The sequence below is a fragment of the Rana temporaria genome, chromosome 3 (genome assembly GCF_905171775.1).
Source record: "Rana temporaria chromosome 3, aRanTem1.1, whole genome shotgun sequence".
Taxonomy (NCBI): Eukaryota; Metazoa; Chordata; class Amphibia; order Anura; family Ranidae; genus Rana; species Rana temporaria.
In genome coordinates, this window is record NC_053491.1 from 229,867,346 (window position 1) to 229,885,543 (window position 18,198).

General features: G+C 48.1%; 1 protein-coding gene across 3 annotated transcripts in view; it reads right to left on the minus strand.

Moving 5' to 3' along the window:
* HK3 (hexokinase 3) overlaps positions 1 to 18,198 on the minus strand; it is a 158,446-nt gene that overhangs the window by 33,975 nt on the left and 106,273 nt on the right. For all 3 annotated transcript variants that reach the window (XM_040344403.1, XM_040344404.1, XM_040344405.1), the window contains 5 exons: positions 15,845 to 15,987; positions 11,568 to 11,687; positions 11,000 to 11,095; positions 10,817 to 10,916; positions 10,554 to 10,737 (listed from right to left, as the gene is read on the minus strand). In XM_040344403.1, coding sequence (XP_040200337.1) covers positions 10,554 to 10,737; positions 10,817 to 10,916; positions 11,000 to 11,095; positions 11,568 to 11,687; positions 15,845 to 15,987 — 643 coding nt within the window. The remainder of the gene's footprint in view (positions 1 to 10,553; positions 10,738 to 10,816; positions 10,917 to 10,999; positions 11,096 to 11,567; positions 11,688 to 15,844; positions 15,988 to 18,198) is intronic.

Here is an 18,198-nt window from a genome sequence, read left to right on the forward strand (position 1 = left end):
CTGGGGGGGGAGAGACTAGAGAGCACTGGGGGGGGTAGAGACTAGAGAGCACTGGGGGGGGTAGAGACTAGAGAGCACTGGGGGGGGTAGAGACTAGAGAGCACCGGGGGGGGGTAGAGACTAGAGAGCACCGGGGGGGGTAGAGACTAGAGAGCACTGGGGGGGTAGAGAGCACTGGGGGGGGGTAGAGACTAGAGAGCACTGGGGGGTAGAGACTAGAGAGCACTGGGGGGGCTAGAGAGCACTGGGGGGGGTAGAGACTAGAGAGCACTGTGGGGGGTAGAGACTAGAGAGCACTGTGGGGGGGGGGGAGTGACTAGAGAGCACTGTGGGGGGGGGTAGTGACTAGAGAGCACTGTGGGGGGGGGTAGTGACTAGAGAGCACTGTGGGGGGGGGGTAGTGACTAGAGAGCACTGTGGGGGGGTAGAGACTAGAGAGCACTGTGGGGGGGGGGTAGAGACTAGAGAGCACTGGGGGGGTAGAGACTAGAGAGCACTGGGGGTAGAGAGCACTGGGGGGGGTAGAGACTAGAGAGCACTGGGGGGTAGAGACTAGAGAGCACTGGGGGGGCTAGAGAGCACTGGGGGGGGGGTAGAGACTAGAGAGCACTGTGGGGGGGTAGAGACTAGAGAGCACTGTGGGGGGGGGGCAGTGACTAGAGAGCACTGTGGGGGGGGGGTAGAGACTAGAGAGCACTGGGGGGGGTAGAGACTAGAGAGCACTGGGGGGTAGAGAGCACTGGGGGGGGGTAGAGACTAGAGAGCACTGGGGGTAGAGACTAGAGAGCACTGGGGGGGGGGGGTAGAGACTAGAGAGCACTGTGGGGGGGTAGAGACTAGAGAGCACTGTGGGGGGGGGGGCAGTGACTAGAGAGCACTGTGGGGGGGGGGGGGTAGTGACTAGAGAGCACTGTGGGGGGGGGGAGTGACTAGAGAGCACTGTGGGGGGGGGTAGTGACTAGAGAGCACTGTGGGGGGGGGGGTAGTGACTAGAGAGCACTGTGGGGGGGTAGAGACTAGAGAGCACTGTGGGGGGGTAGAGACTAGAGAGCACTGTGGGGGGGGGGGGTAGAGACTAGAGAGCACTGTGGGGGGGGTAGAGACTAGAGAGCACTGTGGGGGGGGGTAGAGACTAGAGAGCACTGGGGGGGTAGAGACTAGAGAGCACTGTGGGGGGGGTAGAGACTAGAGAGCACTGTGGGGGGGGTAGGGACTAGAGAGCACTGGTGGGGGGGTAGAGACTAGAGAGCACTGGTGGGGGGGGCAGGGGTAGAGACTAGAGAGCACTGTGGGGGGGTAGAGACTAGAGAGCACTGTGGGGGGGGGGGTGGTAGAGACTAGAGAGCACTGTGGGGGGGGGGTAGGGACTAGAGAGCACTGTGGGGGGGGGTAGGGACTAGAGAGCACTGTGGGGGGGGTAGGGACTAGAGAGCACTGTGGGGGGGGGTAGGGACTAGAGAGCACTGTGGGGGGGGGTAGAGACTAGAGAGCACTGGTGGGGGGGTAGAGACTAGAGAGCACTGGTGGGGGGGGCAGGGGTAGAGACTAGAGAGCACTGTGGGGGGGGGGGGTAGAGACTAGAGAGCACTGTGGGGGGGGGGTAGGGACTAGAGAGCACTGTGGGGGGGGGTAGAGACTAGAGAGCACTGTGGGGGGGGGTAGAGACTAGAGAGCACTGTGGGGGGGTAGAGACTAGAGAGCACTGTGGGGGGGGGGGGTAGAGACTAGAGAGCACTGTGGGGGGGGTAGAGACTAGAGAGCACTGGGGGGGGTAGAGACTAGAGAGCACTGGGGCGGCTAGAGAGCACTGGGGGGGGGTAGAGACTAGAGAGCACTGGTGGGGGGGTAGAGACTAGAGAGCACTGGTGGGGGGGTAGAGACTAGAGAGCACTGGTGGGGGGGGGGCAGGGGTAGAGACTAGAGAGCACTGTGGGGGGGGTAGAGACTAGAGAGCACTGTGGGGGGGGGTAGGGACTAGAGAGCACTGTGGGGGGGGGGGTAGGGACTAGAGAGCACTGTGGGGGGGGGGGGGGGTAGAGACTAGAGAGCACTGTGGGGGGGGTAGAGACTAGAGAGCACTGTGGGGGGGGGGTAGAGACTAGAGAGCACTGTGGGGGGGGGGGTAGAGACTAGAGAGCACTGTGGGGGGGGGGGTAGAGACTAGAGAGCACTGTGGGGGGGGGGGGTAGAGACTAGAGAGCACTGGGGGGGGGGGTAGAGACTAGAGAGCACTGTGGGGGGGTAGAGACTAGAGAGCACTGTGGGGGGGGTAGAGACTAGAGAGCACTGGGGGGGGGGTAGAGACTAGAGAGCACTGGGGGGGGGAGAGACTAGAGAGCACTGGGGGGGGGTAGAGACTAGAGAGCACTGGGGGGGGTAGAGACTAGAGAGCACTGGGGGGGGTAGAGACTAGAGAGCACTGGGGGGTAGAGAGCACTGGGGGGGTAGAGACTAGAGAGCACTGGGGGGTAGAGACTAGAGAGCACTGGGGGGGCTAGAGAGCACTGGGGGGGGGTAGAGACTAGAGAGCACTGTGGGGGGGTAGAGACTAGAGAGCACTGTGGGGGGGGCAGTGACTAGAGAGCACTGTGGGGGGGGCAGTGACTAGAGAGCACTGTGGGGGGGGTAGTGACTAGAGAGCACTGTGGGGGGGGTAGTGACTAGAGAGCACTGTGGGGGGGGGTAGTGACTAGAGAGCACTGTGGGGGGGGGGTAGTGACTAGAGAGCACTGTGGGGGGGGGTAGAGACTAGAGAGCACTGTGGGGGGGGGGGTAGAGACTAGAGAGCACTGTGGGGGGGGGGTAGAGACTAGAGAGCACTGTGGGGGGGGGGGGTAGAGACTAGAGAGCACTGTGGGGGGGGTAGAGACTAGAGAGCACTGTGGGGGGGGTAGAGACTAGAGAGCACTGGGGGGGTAGAGACTAGAGAGCACTGTGGGGGGGGGGGTAGGGACTAGAGAGCACTGGTGGGGGGGTAGAGACTAGAGAGCACTGGTGGGGGGGGGCAGGGGTAGAGACTAGAGAGCACTGTGGGGGGGTAGAGACTAGAGAGCACTGTGGGGGGGGGAGGGACTAGAGAGCACTGTGGGGGGGGTAGGGACTAGAGAGCACTGTGGGGGGGGTAGGGACTAGAGAGCACTGTGGGGGGGGGGTAGGGACTAGAGAGCACTGTGGGGGGGGTAGAGACTAGAGAGCACTGTGGGGGGGGGGGTAGAGACTAGAGAGCACTGGTGGGGGGGTAGAGACTAGAGAGCACTGGTGGGGGGGGCAGGGGTAGAGACTAGAGAGCACTGTGGGGGGGGGTAGAGACTAGAGAGCACTGTGGGGGGGGGTAGAGACTAGAGAGCACTGTGGGGGGGGGGGGTAGAGACTAGAGAGCACTGTGGGGGGGGGTAGAGACTAGAGAGCACTGGTGGGGGGGTAGAGACTAGAGAGCACTGGTGGGGGGGTAGAGACTAGAGAGCACTGTGGGGGGGGGGGGGGTAGAGACTAGAGAGCACTGTGGGGGGGGGTAGGGACTAGAGAGCACTGTGGGGGGGGGTAGGGACTAGAGAGCACTGTGGGGGGGTAGAGACTAGAGAGCACTGTGGGGGGGGGTAGAGGCTAGAGAGCACTGTGGGGGGGTAGAGACTAGAGAGCACTGTGGGGGGGGGTAGAGACTAGAGAGCACTGGGGGGGGGGGGTAGAGACTAGAGAGCACTGGGGGGGGGGGGTAGAGACTAGAGAGCACTGGGGGGGCTAGAGAGCACTGGGGGGGGTAGAGACTAGAGAGCACTGGTGGGGGGTAGAGACTAGAGAGCACTGGTGGGGGGGTAGAGACTAGAGAGCACTGGTGGGGGGCAGGGGTAGAGACTAGAGAGCACTGGTGGGGGGGCAGGGGTAGAGACTAGAGAGCACTGTGGGGGGGGTAGAGACTAGAGAGCACTGTGGGGGGGGGTAGAGACTAGAGAGCACTGTGGGGGGGGGGTAGAGACTAGAGAGCACTGTGGGGGGGGTAGAGACTAGAGAGCACTGTGGGGGGGGGTAGAGACTAGAGAGCACTGTGGGGGGGTAGAGACTAGAGAGCACTGTGGGGGGGGTAGAGACTAGAGAGCACTGTGGGGGGGTGTAGAGACTAGAGAGCACTGTGGGGGGTAGAGACTAGAGAGCACTGTGGGGGGTAGAGACTAGAGAGCACTGTGGGGGGTAGAGACTAGAGAGCACTGTGGGGGGTAGAGACTAGAGAGCACTGGGGGGGGTAGAGACTAGAGAGCACTGGGGGGGGGGGTAGAGACTAGAGAGCACGGGGGGGTAGAGACTAGAGAGCATGGGGGGGGGTAGAGACTAAAGAGCACGGGGGGGGTAGAGACTAGAGAGCACTGTGGGGGGGTAGAGACTAGAGAGCACTGTGGGGGGTAGAGAGCACTGTGGGGGCAGCAGAGATAAGAAGGATAGGAGGAGCGGTGGGTTGGCTGCATATAGAAGAATCATTCTCTCCATCTTCTTCCCGCAGTACCTGAATGCCTGCGAGAGGGAGAGGAGCAGAAGCAGGCATTCAGAGACCGCGGGAGGACGATGGAGAGAATGATTCTTCTATATGCAGCCACCCCACCGCTCCTCCTATTCAGGTTACAGGGGCCGCACTTACGTTTTCGCTGAGAGATCCCATCGGCAGAACACAGGCTGTAGCAGGCTCCTCTCCCTTCCTGGTCACGCCCCCCGGCACCAACGGCTAAACTTCACTGGCGGCCGTGGAGCGGTGTCTCCTCTAGTCCCTCCCCCTTCAGGAGCTGCTGATGCCGACGCCGAAGGCTGAGCCTGAGGCTGAACTGGCAGCCGGGCGGCCGCGGAAAGGTCGGAGGACCGGCGCGGGCTTAAAGAGCAGCCTGCCTTGGCCCCGCAAGTCAGAACAGCGGCCCGGCGACCGCGGCCCACCGGGCAAATGCCCGGTTTGCCCTATGGCCAATCCAGGCCTGTCCTGAGGTATTTCCTCCCAGATCTGGAACAGGGCATCACTGAGCTCCTGAACAGACTGAGGTGCAACCTGGCAGTATCTGATGTACCAAAACATATTGTCCCAGAGGTGTTCTATTGGATTTAGGTCAGGCGAGGATGGGGGCTTTTCAATGGTATCAATTCCTTCATCCTCCAGGAACTGGCTGCATACTCTAGTCACACGAGGCTGGTCATTGATGTTCACCAGGAGGAACCCAGGACCCACTGCACCAGGTGTAGGGTCTGACAATGGGTCCAAGGATTTCATCCCGATACCCAATGGCAGTCAGGGTGCCATTGTCTAGCCTGTAGAGGTCTGTACATCCCTCCCCAGACTATCACTGACCCACCATCAAACCAGTCATGCTAAACGATGTTACAGGCAGCATTACATTCTCTGCAGCTTCTCAAGACCCTTTCACGTCTGTTACATGTGCTCAGGGTGAACCTGCCCCCACACTATGAAGAAATCAACTGATTTAAGAGGAAATTACAATAATTACATACGTGACCCTGCAGAATCAGATACCTTTAAAAAAAAAAAAAAAAAAAAAAAAAAAAATCACTAACAGAAGACTGAGCAGCTCAACCACTTAAGCCTCGGACCATATTGCTGGTCAGAGACCAAGCCACTTTTTGCGATTCGGCACTGCCTCGCTTTAACTGACAATTGTATGGTCGTGCGACGTGGCTCCCAAACAAAATTGGAGTCCTTTTTTTCCCCACAAAGAGCTTTATTTTGGTGGTATTTGATCACCTCTGTGGTTTTTAGTTTTTGCGCTATAAACAAAAATAGAGCGACAATTTTGAAGAAAAAAAAAAAAATTATAATATTTTTTACTTTTTGCTATAATAAATATCCTCCAAAAATATATATAAAAAAACTATTTTTTTCCTCAGTTTAGGCCGATACGTATTCTTCTAATTTTTTTTACAACAAATAAGAAATCGCAATAAGCTTTTATTGGTTTGCGCAAAAGTTATAGCATTTACAAAATAGGGGATAGTTAAATGGCATTTTTATTTATATGTTTTTTTTTACTAGTAATGGCGGCGATCAGCGATTTTTATCAGTACTGCGACATGATGGCAGACACGTCGGACACTTGACACATTTTTGGGACCATTGGCATTTTTATAGCGATCAGTGCTATAAAAATGCATTGGATTACTATAAAAATGCCACTGGCAGGGAAGGGGTTAACACTAGGGGGCGAGGAAGGGGTTAAGTATGTTCCCTGGGTGTGTTCTAACTGAAGGGGGTGGGGGGTGGACCGACTAGGGGAAATGACCGATTGCTGTTCATTAGGTATGAGCCGAACACCCCCCCGTTCGGTTCGCACCAGAACCTTCGAACGGACCGAACGTTCGCGCGAACATTTAGAACCCCATTGACGTCAATGGGACTCGAACGTTTGAATTCAAAAGTGCTCATTTTAAAGCCTAATATGCAAGTTATTGTCGGAAAACGTCTTTGCGAACCCGGGTCTTGCCCCAGGGAACATGTATCAATGGAAAAAAAAAAGTTAAAAAACAAGTAGTTTTTTCTGGAGCAGTGATTTGAATGATGCTTAAAGTGAAAAAAAAAAAATGAAAAATTCCTTTAAATATCGTACCTGCTGGGTGTTTATAGTAGTGTCACGTGTTTAGAAATGTCCCTGCACAAAATGAGATTACTGTAAGAAAAAAGTAATTTAAGACTGCTTGCGGCTTTAATGTAATGTAATGTAATGTCTGGTCACGGCAATATGGATGAAAATCACTGCGAAAAATAGCATGGGTTTCTTTAGGTGCAAACTACAGAGCACAAGTGCAGTACTGGTACACACCAAGTAACTTTAGGTGCAAACTACAGAGCACACGGGCAATACACCACGTGAGAATACTGCAGCTAGCACAATCAGTAAATTAGGATAGGAAGAACTGATCTAGCTTAACTATACAGTGTATAAATATATGTACAACACCTGGGATGTATATATATATCCTCTACACACTGTGGGCCAGATTCAGGTAGGAGATATGACGGTGTATCTCCAGATATGCCTTCGTATCTGAGTGTGAGGCGTCGTATCTTGGCGCCTGATTCAAAGAATCAGATACGCCAGAATTTCTCTAAGATACGACCAGCTTAAGTCTCATACGCTGTCGTATCTTAACTGCATATTTACACTGGCCGCTAGGGGCGTGTACGCTGATTTACGCCTAGAATATGTAAATCAGCTAGATACGCCTATTCACGAACGTACGCCCAGGCCGTCGCAGTACAGATACGCCGTTTACATTAGGCTTTTTCCGGCGTAAAGTTACCCCTGCTATATGAAGCGCAGCCAATGTTAAGTATGGACGTCGGGCCAGCGTCGAATTTTACGTCGTTTGCGTAAGTCGTTCGCGAATAGGGCTGTGCGTAATTTACGTTCACGTCGAAAGCATTGCCTTTTTGCGGGTTAATTTGGAGCATGCACACTGGGATACTTTCACGGACGGCGCATGCGATGTTCGTAAAAAGCGTCATTTACGTGGGATCACAATACAATACCATAAAACACGCCCACATGTTCCACATTTGAATTAGGCGGGCTTACGCCGCAACTTTGCTTTGTGAATATTGCACTTGCCTGTCAAAGTTGCGGAGGCGTAGCGTAAATAGGATACGTTACGCCCGCACACAAATACGCGCTCCCTACCTGAATCTACCCCTGTAACTTTAACTAAACTGACTAGCCTGCCTGCCTGCTCTATCTATTTAGAAAAAAAAGACACTTAGCTGGATTCACGTAAAGGTACCCAACGTTAGGCAGGCGTAAGTTAGATAGGCAAGTGCTGTATTCACAAAGCACTTGCGTCCTAAGTTACGGCGGCGTAGCGTAAATGTGCCGGCCTAAGCGCGCCTTATTCAAATTGTGAAGAGGTGAGCGTGTTTTATGCTAATGAATCGTGACCCGACGTGATTGACGTTTTTTACGAACGGCGCATGCGCCGTCCGTGGACATATCCCAGTGCGCATGCTCCAAATTACACCGCAAAGACTTATTAAATCACGCCCTGCCTCATTCACGGACGACTTGCGCAAACGACGTAAAAAATTTAAAATTCGACGCGGGTCAGACATCGATACTTAACATTGGCTGCGCCATCTTTGCACCAGAACCTTCGAACGGACCGAACGTTTGCGCAAACTTTTAGAACCCCATTGAAGTCTATGGGACTCAAACGTTCGAATTCAAAAGTGCTAATTTTAAAGGCGAATATGCAAGTTATTGTCGTAAAACGGGTTTGGAGGACCCGGGTCTTGCCCCAGGGAACATGGATCAATGGAAAAAAAAAAATGCAGGTCATAGTGCATTCTTGGCCAATCAGCCAGCAATGCACTGCGATGCCGCTGTGAATTTTGGGCCGTGACACGCCACTCGAATTTGGCCCGAACGGCCCGTAACGTTCGTATTTCGACGCAATGTTTGAGTCGAACGTGAGTTCGACTCAAACACGAACTCATTCCTATTCCTGAACAGTGTGCCACTATTCCCTGGATGTTGCCTTTACAGTGGACTGTATGTAGATATTGTAACATTTACATTTCCTTCTCTGTCCGTTTTTACCATAATCACCACTTCATCAACATTTAATACTCACGCTAAAAAGGTGTAAAAAAAAGTCTCTAAAAAGAAAAGTTCTAAATGCATTATGTCAGCCAACAATCTGAACCCACTCCACAAATTATCATGAAAAAGGTACATATTTGATAGTACAAATACATGACAAATTTTATTCCAGTTTTCATCTCATAATTTTTCTTAAAATTAGCAGCTAAAATGCCAAGGATTCCATGTACTGTTAAAGTAAGCTTTATATTATAGAGAAATTAGTTTAGAATCCTTGCTTTACATCTTTAAAAAGAAGCTTTGTCCAATACATTTTTGCACTGTATGACCACTGGCATAATTACATTTTCTTTTGAGGTTAACATGAAGATATTCCATAATGGTAAAGTTTGTGAGCAGTGAAGTTCTGCAGTACTTAGATCATTTTGCTTCAGCTAATTGGAGATCAACATAGTATAGAAATAGTATAAAATACAAGAGAGGATTATAATTAGCTCTTAGAAGTTCAAAGACTCTGCTGTGTATTAGTTCTCACATTTGAAGATAGACTTTGCAGTTCTGAAAGCACCTTCCACTTTTCCCTGTGTAGCAGACATTTGGCTGAACACGACGACTCTGTCAACTTTCTAAAATCAACGATGTTCATGAAATATTCCATGTGTTTTCAACTGAATAATTTACATGACTCTTTTTAAAGATATGCTAAAAGCGTTAGATGCATTACATCAACATAGCAATTATGAATCACTTCCAGTGTTACACCATGTCCAAGTTGCAATTCACCAGTGGTCACTGAACTGAAATTTCCATCATGACCAGCCTATAGAAGTCATGCCATTTCAGGCCACCAAGGCTACTTTTTAAGGAAGCTTGTAGTGAGTAAAATATATGGTTGCCATTGTTTCTCACCTCCTTGAAGCACCAGTTCCTGGTGTCTCTGGCTTCAATACTTTTTTCACAATTCTTTACACTTACCTGAGCTTATGCATGGAGATCAGGAAAGCCAAACTGATCTGCATACTTGTTCAATGCCAGTGATTCAAAGTACTAAAGCCACTGGAACAGTAGGAAAACCAGGTAACTAACATTTTTAAATGTCAAGGCAAGTAGTAGCCTCCATATATTCTCACAACAGATTTTGAACAGATCAAGTGGTGGTTCTAAAAGTCTAGGCTCCTGAGGCCCCGTACACACGGTCGGTTTGGTCCGAAGAGAATGAACCGAAGTTCATTTTCATCGGACCAAACCGACCGTGTGTATAGGCTATCGGTCTGTTTTCCTTCGGTCCAAAATTTTAAAACATGCTTCAAAACCGAACCGATGGACCGCTGCCCCATCGGACCAAACTGATGGTTAGTACAGAAAAGCATCGGTTCAAAACCGGCGCATGCTCAGAATCAAGTCGACGCATGCTTGGAAGCATTGAACTTCGTTTTATTCAGCACGTCGTGTGTTTTACGTCACCGCGTTCTCACCCAATCGGATTTTGAACTGATGGTGTGTACACACATCAGGCCGTACGACCACTTCAGAGGTGAACCGATGAAAACGGTCCGTCGGACCATTCTCATCGGTTTTGTCCGACCGTGTGTACGGGGCCTGAATCTCTTCTGGAATTGTGGCTTTTTCAAAAGACTTGAATGTATAAACTTACTAGATCAGAAAGCATTAAGTTACCCCCATCAGCCCATCCAAGTAACAACACAGACTGTTTTTCTGGACCCCACAATTTCAGTCTAGATGAAGTAGCATCATGACGTCTACCATCAAAATACTTATGGTTATGAGAACAAAAAGTTTGCCAAGACAACCTTGGCAACAGTAGGAGTGTCCTACTATTGCTTTCTGGAGGGAGGGAGCAAACTGCCCTGCAACATTAGAACATAATTTAGCAGGGCTCCACTTTACAATCAAAGTGGGGAGAAAAAAATTATTTGCAAGAATTTATAAAGAATGTCAGCTCTTTGCCACACTTACCGTTGCCTTCCAGGTACTCTGGATGTTTGATCCACCTGTGAGTCATACTCAGTCACAATATCATTTAGTGTCCCATCATCTCCAAATCCTCCCCATTCTATGTTGATGCACATTGTACCTTCATCACCTTCCAAAGCTTCCACATTGCCCATCTCCTCCATGTAACAGACATTGGTACCAGTACCTGTGGAGAGACAGCAGGAGATTTAGTATTGCAACAGCCAATTCACTCCGAGACCAGCACATGAAGAGCCCCTACTTACCCACAATAAATCCAACTTCACAGCTGTGGTCCTTGTAGCCACAACTCATCATTGTTCCAACTGTGTCATTGACAATGGCAATAACATCCACTTTATAATCCTGTGGAAGAAATATTTGTATAATAAACAGCAAGGAGTCACATAATACTGTGACAGGTGAACAAATGATGTTCCAACGCTCACCCCACGTCTTTGGATGGCATCTTTTAGTAACTGGACAACATCTTTGCCCTCAACGCCAGAGCAGCAGAAACCTTTAGTCCAAGAGATAAGTACACTCTGTAGAGAGGAAACCAGGCATGTTATTATATCACCTACATATTAGACATGTGCAATTAGTTTCAGTCCGTATTTAAACTTGACACATTTTTGGTTATTCAGAGATTCGGATGCATCCAAAACTCCAAAATGACATAATAACAAATTCTGTTGAAATTTGTTTAATTTTGTTTCTTTTTCTAACAAATTCCACATTTTTGGAATGATTCGAATCTGAATCAGTAAAAAAAAAAAAATTATATTATAGAATTAAAATTGTGTAAAGAATAGCTGGTGGTTAAGGAGCGGGCCAGGAAGCACAACAGATGACTCAACAGCCATCATTGGCCTTCCCTGCTAAGAAGCAATGTAAACAAAAGAAAACCGGCAATAGAAAATTTATAAAAAAATGTATTTAACAGATCTTAGAGGCAAAGCATGTACAAACTTCTGGACAGAGTTTACTGAAAGGTAAGTTAGAATAAAAGGTTACCTTGTCTAGCTGACTCTGCACACAAGGGAATGAGAAGGTGAATCCCAGGGGGAAAACCGATTCACTGAGATTGCGATGTTGAAGAAAACGGCCAAGGCAATCAGCAACGTGGTCAAACAGCTGCAGACATGGAAGGAGGAAGAGTCATGTTTTGAAATTCCTCAGGTTAAAAAGCATATGTAATAAAAGACTGAAAGCCACTGCAAACCCTCCTTCCTAAAATGCTAGTTGCCTGGCTGCCATGCTGATCAAGTGGCTTCAGTAAATAGAGAAATTCATCTAGAACATGTATGCAGATCAGAAGTATTGACACTCTGATTTTCTAACATTCAAACTTGTTCTAGGTCAGTCACTCAATGCATTGAAAACAGACAAGCAGGCAACTAGTATTTAAAAAGAGGGCAGCAATAAAAAAAAAAGTCACCATTGTCTCAGTACATGTTATTTTAATTCTGTTTTACAGTCAAGTATTTTCCCCGGCACATCTGTAGGAAAAAATAAATAAAAAACTATGCTGTCTAGCTTTAAAGTCATTGTTTAATGTGCAAAAGCTACACCCAGAACTTCCATGTTATAATACAGACACAACTTAATATTATAGAACTGGTTATTACAAATGGTCTCATGACCCAACACAATAGAACAACCAAACACATGGGGGCAGGTATCAATTTTGTCACACAACAAAGCAATGTTAAACAGGAGCAGTGAGACAAATTGTGCAACAGATTTACTACAAAAGTTACAAGTTTGAATTGGAATTTTCTCCCTCAGCTGCACTAAAAGTAGCACCAAGAATCTGACCATTGTGGCTTGTCAATAGCCCCAAGCTATTCCTTATGAAATTTTTATATATATTATTATTACCATTTAAGTGTGTGTGGGACGCCAGAAGGCTAAGGAGGCTCTATTGGCTTCCCTTAGAATATCCTCAGGTAGCAGAGCTCTGCTCCCTGAAAACTCCTACTGTAGCATTGTTTCCTGTTGCAAATAGTGATTGTTGGGTCCCATGGCATCCCTTCTGGTTTCTCGAATGAAGCATCCTGGCCAGTCCAAAGGTGGATGGAAGGAAACTTGGTGTGAGTATGGGGGGGGGGGGGGGTTGGGTGATGCCTGATGCAAAGGGGGGGGCACAGATGAGGAAACCTTATGTTAAGTGGTTTTATTTTCTTTTACTTGAAAGGTGGATGTGATTGGCCTACAATTGACGGGCACAGTGAGGCTGCAATTGACGAGCACAGTAAGGATACATAATCACCTAATAAATGGCCATTTACAGTCCTGCATTACTAACAGTTTAATTTTTCAGTTTGTTTGCACCACCCAAAAATTGAGAACCAGATGCCACTGAATCTGACCCTATCCTCCTCTTAAATTATGCCTCCATTTAGAGTGGACACCTTTCAGGCTGGGTTCACACCTATGCAAATTGGATTCGCAGGACATTTTAAAATCTGTTCATTTGAATGAGGCTGGTTCCGTATGTGCATTACATTCGCATTCCGTATTGCCCAAAAATTGTGTGCATTTTCTAAGCATTGCAGGCGCATAATCTTCTATGGGAACGCATTGGATTTGCAAATAAGTCCGTTGTGAACAAGAATTCTCTCCCCCGCCTCACTACACCTCCCCCTGATTAGCTGATCCGCAGATACGTCTTCGCAGAAAAAAACAGAGCTGGAATTCGCACCGCACCACACATGTGTGAATCCAGCCTTAATCTAGTAATAAACCGGTCTCAGAACTTTGCAAACGGTCCCAATTGATTGCCCAGAAATACAGGCACGCCAGTCTGTAAACCTGTAGACTTTACCGATGAGTGGCAGTATGATTTGCGACCAATTGTTACACTAATTTGCTTGCCAAAATCTCCCTCCATGGCCATTTAATACAATAGCAAAATAATAAAGTTTGTAAAAAAAAAAAATGTGAAAGCCATTTAAAAATTGACTTATGATATTAAAGTTTCAAAACTTTAAAAAACCTGCTCAATGAAAATATACTATACTTTCCCTATAAACATAAAAATGTTCTCACACAGGTACTTCTATAAATAGCCTGATTTTAAAAATAAAATGTATTATTACAAAAGAAATGGGGGGGCGGGGGACGGAATATTGGCTAGATAATACAGCAGTCCTATCACTAAGGTAATCGAGGTTTAGTGTGCCAGCATGATTTGTAAAATTAAAACAAAGCTGGGAGCGTTGGCAAAAAAAAAAAAAAAAAAAAAAACTTAAAACCATTTGCTGCTTTCTGATGAATGCAGTTTATACTAAAAGATCTAAAGAACAATTCAAGCTACTACTATTTAAATCAGTGGTTCTCAACCTGGGGGGGGGGGAATGTGTCGAATGATGATTTGCCAGGGGTTACCAAATTCTGTTCCTGAAGCCCGCACCGCTCTCCCAGCCTATTTAAAGATTTGAAGCCACCCAGCAGGGCTGTCCATGGAGCCTGTGGCCACCCACTCAGTTCATGGCATGGCTGGGGGGCAATGACTAGAGGTCAGCTGACTGGTGAGGAATGTAAAGTGGGAGGAACTGGAGAAGACCCCATCTACTGATTTCAGCATAGGTGTCACTGCTCCGAGACACCACAAAGTCAGAGACACAGTGAAGCCGGAGACACAGTGGAGTAACACTGCCTGCGATTTTAGTTGCCATTAAAAGTCCCCAGATCAGCAGATGACCTTGATCAAGAGCACCTAATTTGGCTGATCAGAACGCCCGCCAAAGAAGTTTATCTTGGTTTCATCAGACCACAGGACATGGTTCCAGTAACTCATGTCCTTAATCCGCTTGTCTTCAGCAAATTGTTTGAGGGCTTTCTTATGCATCGTCTTTAGAAGAGGCTTCCTTCGGGGACGACAGTCATGCAGACCAATCTGATGCAGTGTGTGGCATATGTTCTAAGCACCGACAGGCTGATCCCCCCCCCCCACACACACACACACCTTCAACCTCTGCAGCAATGCTGGCAGCACCCATATATGTAATTTCCAAAGACAACCTCTGGATATGACGCCGAGCATGAGCACGAAACTTCTTTGGTCGACCATGGTGAGGCCTGTTCTGAGTGAAACCTGTCCTGATAAACTGCTGTATGGTCTTGGCCACCGTGCTGCAGCTCAATTTAAGGGTCTTGGCAATCTTCTTATAGCCTAGGCCATGGGTGCTCAACCTGTGGCTCTCCAGCTGTTGCAAAACTACAATCCCCATAATGCCACAGCCTTTTGGAGACATGCTTGTACCTGTCAGCGGCTTGCAATGCCTCATGGGAATTGTAGTTCCGCAACAGCTGGAGAGCCACAGGTTGAGCACCCATGGCCTAGGCCATCTTTATGTAGAGCAACAATACGTTTTTCCAGATCCTCAGAGTTCTTAGCCATGAGGTGCCATGTCGAACTGCCAGTGACCAGTATGAGAGAGTGAGAGCGATAACACCAAATTTAACACACCTGCTCCCCATTCACACCTGAGACATTGTAGAACCAACAAGTCACATGACACCTGGGAGAGAAAATGTCGAATTGAGCCCAGTTTGCACATTTTCCCTGAGGAGTGTACTCACTTTTGTTATCAGCGGTTTAGACATTAATGACTGTGTGTTGAGTTATTTTGAAGGGACAGCAAATTTACACTGTTATACAAGCTGTACACTCACTACTTTACATTGTAGCAAAGTGTCATTTCTTCAGTGTTGTCACATGAAAAAATATAATAAAATATTTACAAAAATGTGAGGGGTGTATATGGTCTAAATGTAAGGCCTCATACACACGGACTGTAAAGCTAGTACCGACCCCAGAAAAAAAAAGCAGCGTTAAAAAAAAAGGCAATTTTATCTGAGTTTTTCATTGCCGTTTATACTCGTTTAGGCACGCCATCTTTCAGCGGCATTTCTCTGCCTCTATTCAAAAATCAATGGTTCCCTGTGAGAGCCCATTGATTTGAACATAAGTCGCACCAGAAGTCAGATCAAAATTATCTGACTTGCGGTGCATCTTGTGTGCTGAGAATCTTAAAGGGGAACCCTGTCAAAAAAGTTGCATGAGGTTCCCCCTCCCCTGTGTATGAAAACAGAACATAGATGCCTTTTAAGATTTAAATACAAACCAAGTAAACTTCCCAATGCTTTTCTGGTTTTTAAAAGCTGCTTTCAGCCTTCAGGAGGACTCTGGACAGCCCTGCGCTAACGCCTGATAATACTGTAAAAGGTAAAAATAAGAACAGGGGTAAACCCCAATGTTAGTGGCATTACTCATATGTACATACCCGTTCACCTGTTCCAGTTCTAATTTCTTCCGATATATCAAATTCTTCATTGTCCATCTCCACTCCAGAAGCACGGCTTAACTTTACCTTGAGAATCCGAAATTTGGATCCTCCCAGATCCAGTACCATGAAATCACCACATTCTAGAAGAGAACCACATTAAAGAAAACCATCAAGAGTGAAATTGCAAACAAGGCACTAATCTTTAGAGAGAACATTAAACCAGTATATTATACAGGATTTATATAGCGGCAACAGATTACATAGCGCTTTACAAATTTAAAAAAGGGAGACAGTACAGTTACAATAAAATACAAGGAGGGTTAGGAGGGCCCTTCTCAAAATGAGCTTATGATCTATCAGGATGGAACACGTAGTACAAAAGGTTGCAACTGTGGGGAATGAGCTGATGGAAGTGGTAAAAAAAAAAAAAAAAAAAGGGGGGGGGGGATTAGTTGGAGGTAAGATGGGCTTCTCTGAAGAGTTTTCAGGGGTCGCCTGAAGGCAGCCAGACTATGAGATAGCTGGGTAGATTGAGGTAAAGCGTACCAGAGCATGGGAGAGGCTCTGGAGAAGTCCTGGAGATGAGCATGGGAGGAGGAGGCTTTGTATGTTGTGGTCAGTATTTTGAATTTACTTTGCCGGGCAATCGGAAGCCAGTGTAGGCAGAGAGGGGTGGCAGACACTGAGCAGCTGGTAAAGTAGACGAGTCTGGCAGCAGCATTCATGATAGACTGAAGCGGGGATAGCTTGTGTAGAGGTAGGCCTATGAAAAGGGAGTTGCAATAGTCAAGGCGAGCAATAAAAAGAGAATGGAGTAGCTGAATGGTTTCATTAGTTAAAAAGGGGCGAATGTTAGAGATGTTAGGCCCCTTACACACTGGAGGAGTTTTTCAGGCGGTTTAGCGCTAAAAATAACGCCTAAATACTGCCTGAAAAACTCCTGCCCAGCATTGTCATTGTGAAAGCCCGAGGGCTTTCACACTGAGGTGATGCGCTGGCGGGAGAGAAAAAAAATCTCCTGCAAGCAGCATCTTTGGAGCATGTGTATACCGCTCCTTCCCATTTAAAACAATGGGAAACTGCGGTAATTCCGCCCGCAATGCGCCTAACCCTATTTCGGCCGCTAGCGAGGGTTAATACCGCAAGCGGCCAAAACCCACGGCAATTCTGACGGTATAGCACCTCCCGCCACAGTGTGAAAGGGGCCTTACAGAGGTGAAGTCTACAAGCTTTTGACAATGATTGGGTTTGGGGCTGAAAGGACAGCCCCTATTATCGTCAGGGTAAGAATTGAGGTTTGCATTTTTGACCTTGATAGTATTATCAGGTTATTGAATATTATATGCTGGAAGCTTGCTGTATGCAGAAAACCTTTACTTTAAAGGTGAATATCTTTATTAGGGATGGGCAAACAGTTTGGCCCGAGCATGAGTTTGGGCCAGACTTTACCTGTTTGGCCGTTCGCCGAACCACTGAATTATCGGGACGGTCGACCACTTGTTCGGCCCACCGAACAACCACAAAGCACAAGTGCATTGAAAGCCCTGATTAGCTGAAGCAATGAAAGCTTTGCCCAATCAGGGCACAGAGCACTTTCAAAGCCATGATTGGACACTATCATGATGACTGTATCCAATCATGGCTCATTATCCTGGCCCACACTATCAGGGCCGTCTTTACCATACAAACAGGGGCAGCTGCCCAGGGCCCTGTCACTGTTGGGGGCCCAAAGCAGAGCTGCCCGTTAAGCCCCTGTACTGCCCACAAATGAGGCTGAAAATCATCAGCGGCACGCAGCCAGTGCCACATCTGCTTCCCTTCCCAGTGTTTTAAAATGTACAGCACCCCTGGCTTCCCTTTAGAAGTGCACTTCTCCCTTCCGGCCACTGGGTGCTGCTTGTATATAAAAGTGAATTAGAATGTGATTTTATAACATCCCCAGTTTGCTCTTCCCGAGGCCGACTACTTCATGTCCTGCTCCTCAAGGTATGTCACTGTTTGCTAATCTATATTGTAAATATAAGTTTTCTGTAGAGTGTGCCCAAAGTCTTTATAATATTTGATGATTCACTGCAGGTCTGGTCAGCGTTTTAAAAAGTTCCTCTATTTTACACATGGCATGGCATGGGGTCACAGCACCGTCTGTCCATTCTGCTTTAGCACCATGGGACCCCATGCCATGCCATGTGTAAAATAGAGGAACTCTTTAAATCACAGACCAGACCTGCAGTCCAGGCTGAGTAAGGCCTCACAGCACATGGCATTACTGTCTGTATTTAACTGCTTGATGGGCTTATTTTGGGCCTGGCTGGTTCACATGTATGTGTTTTGGCGGCCCACATTTGCGCAGG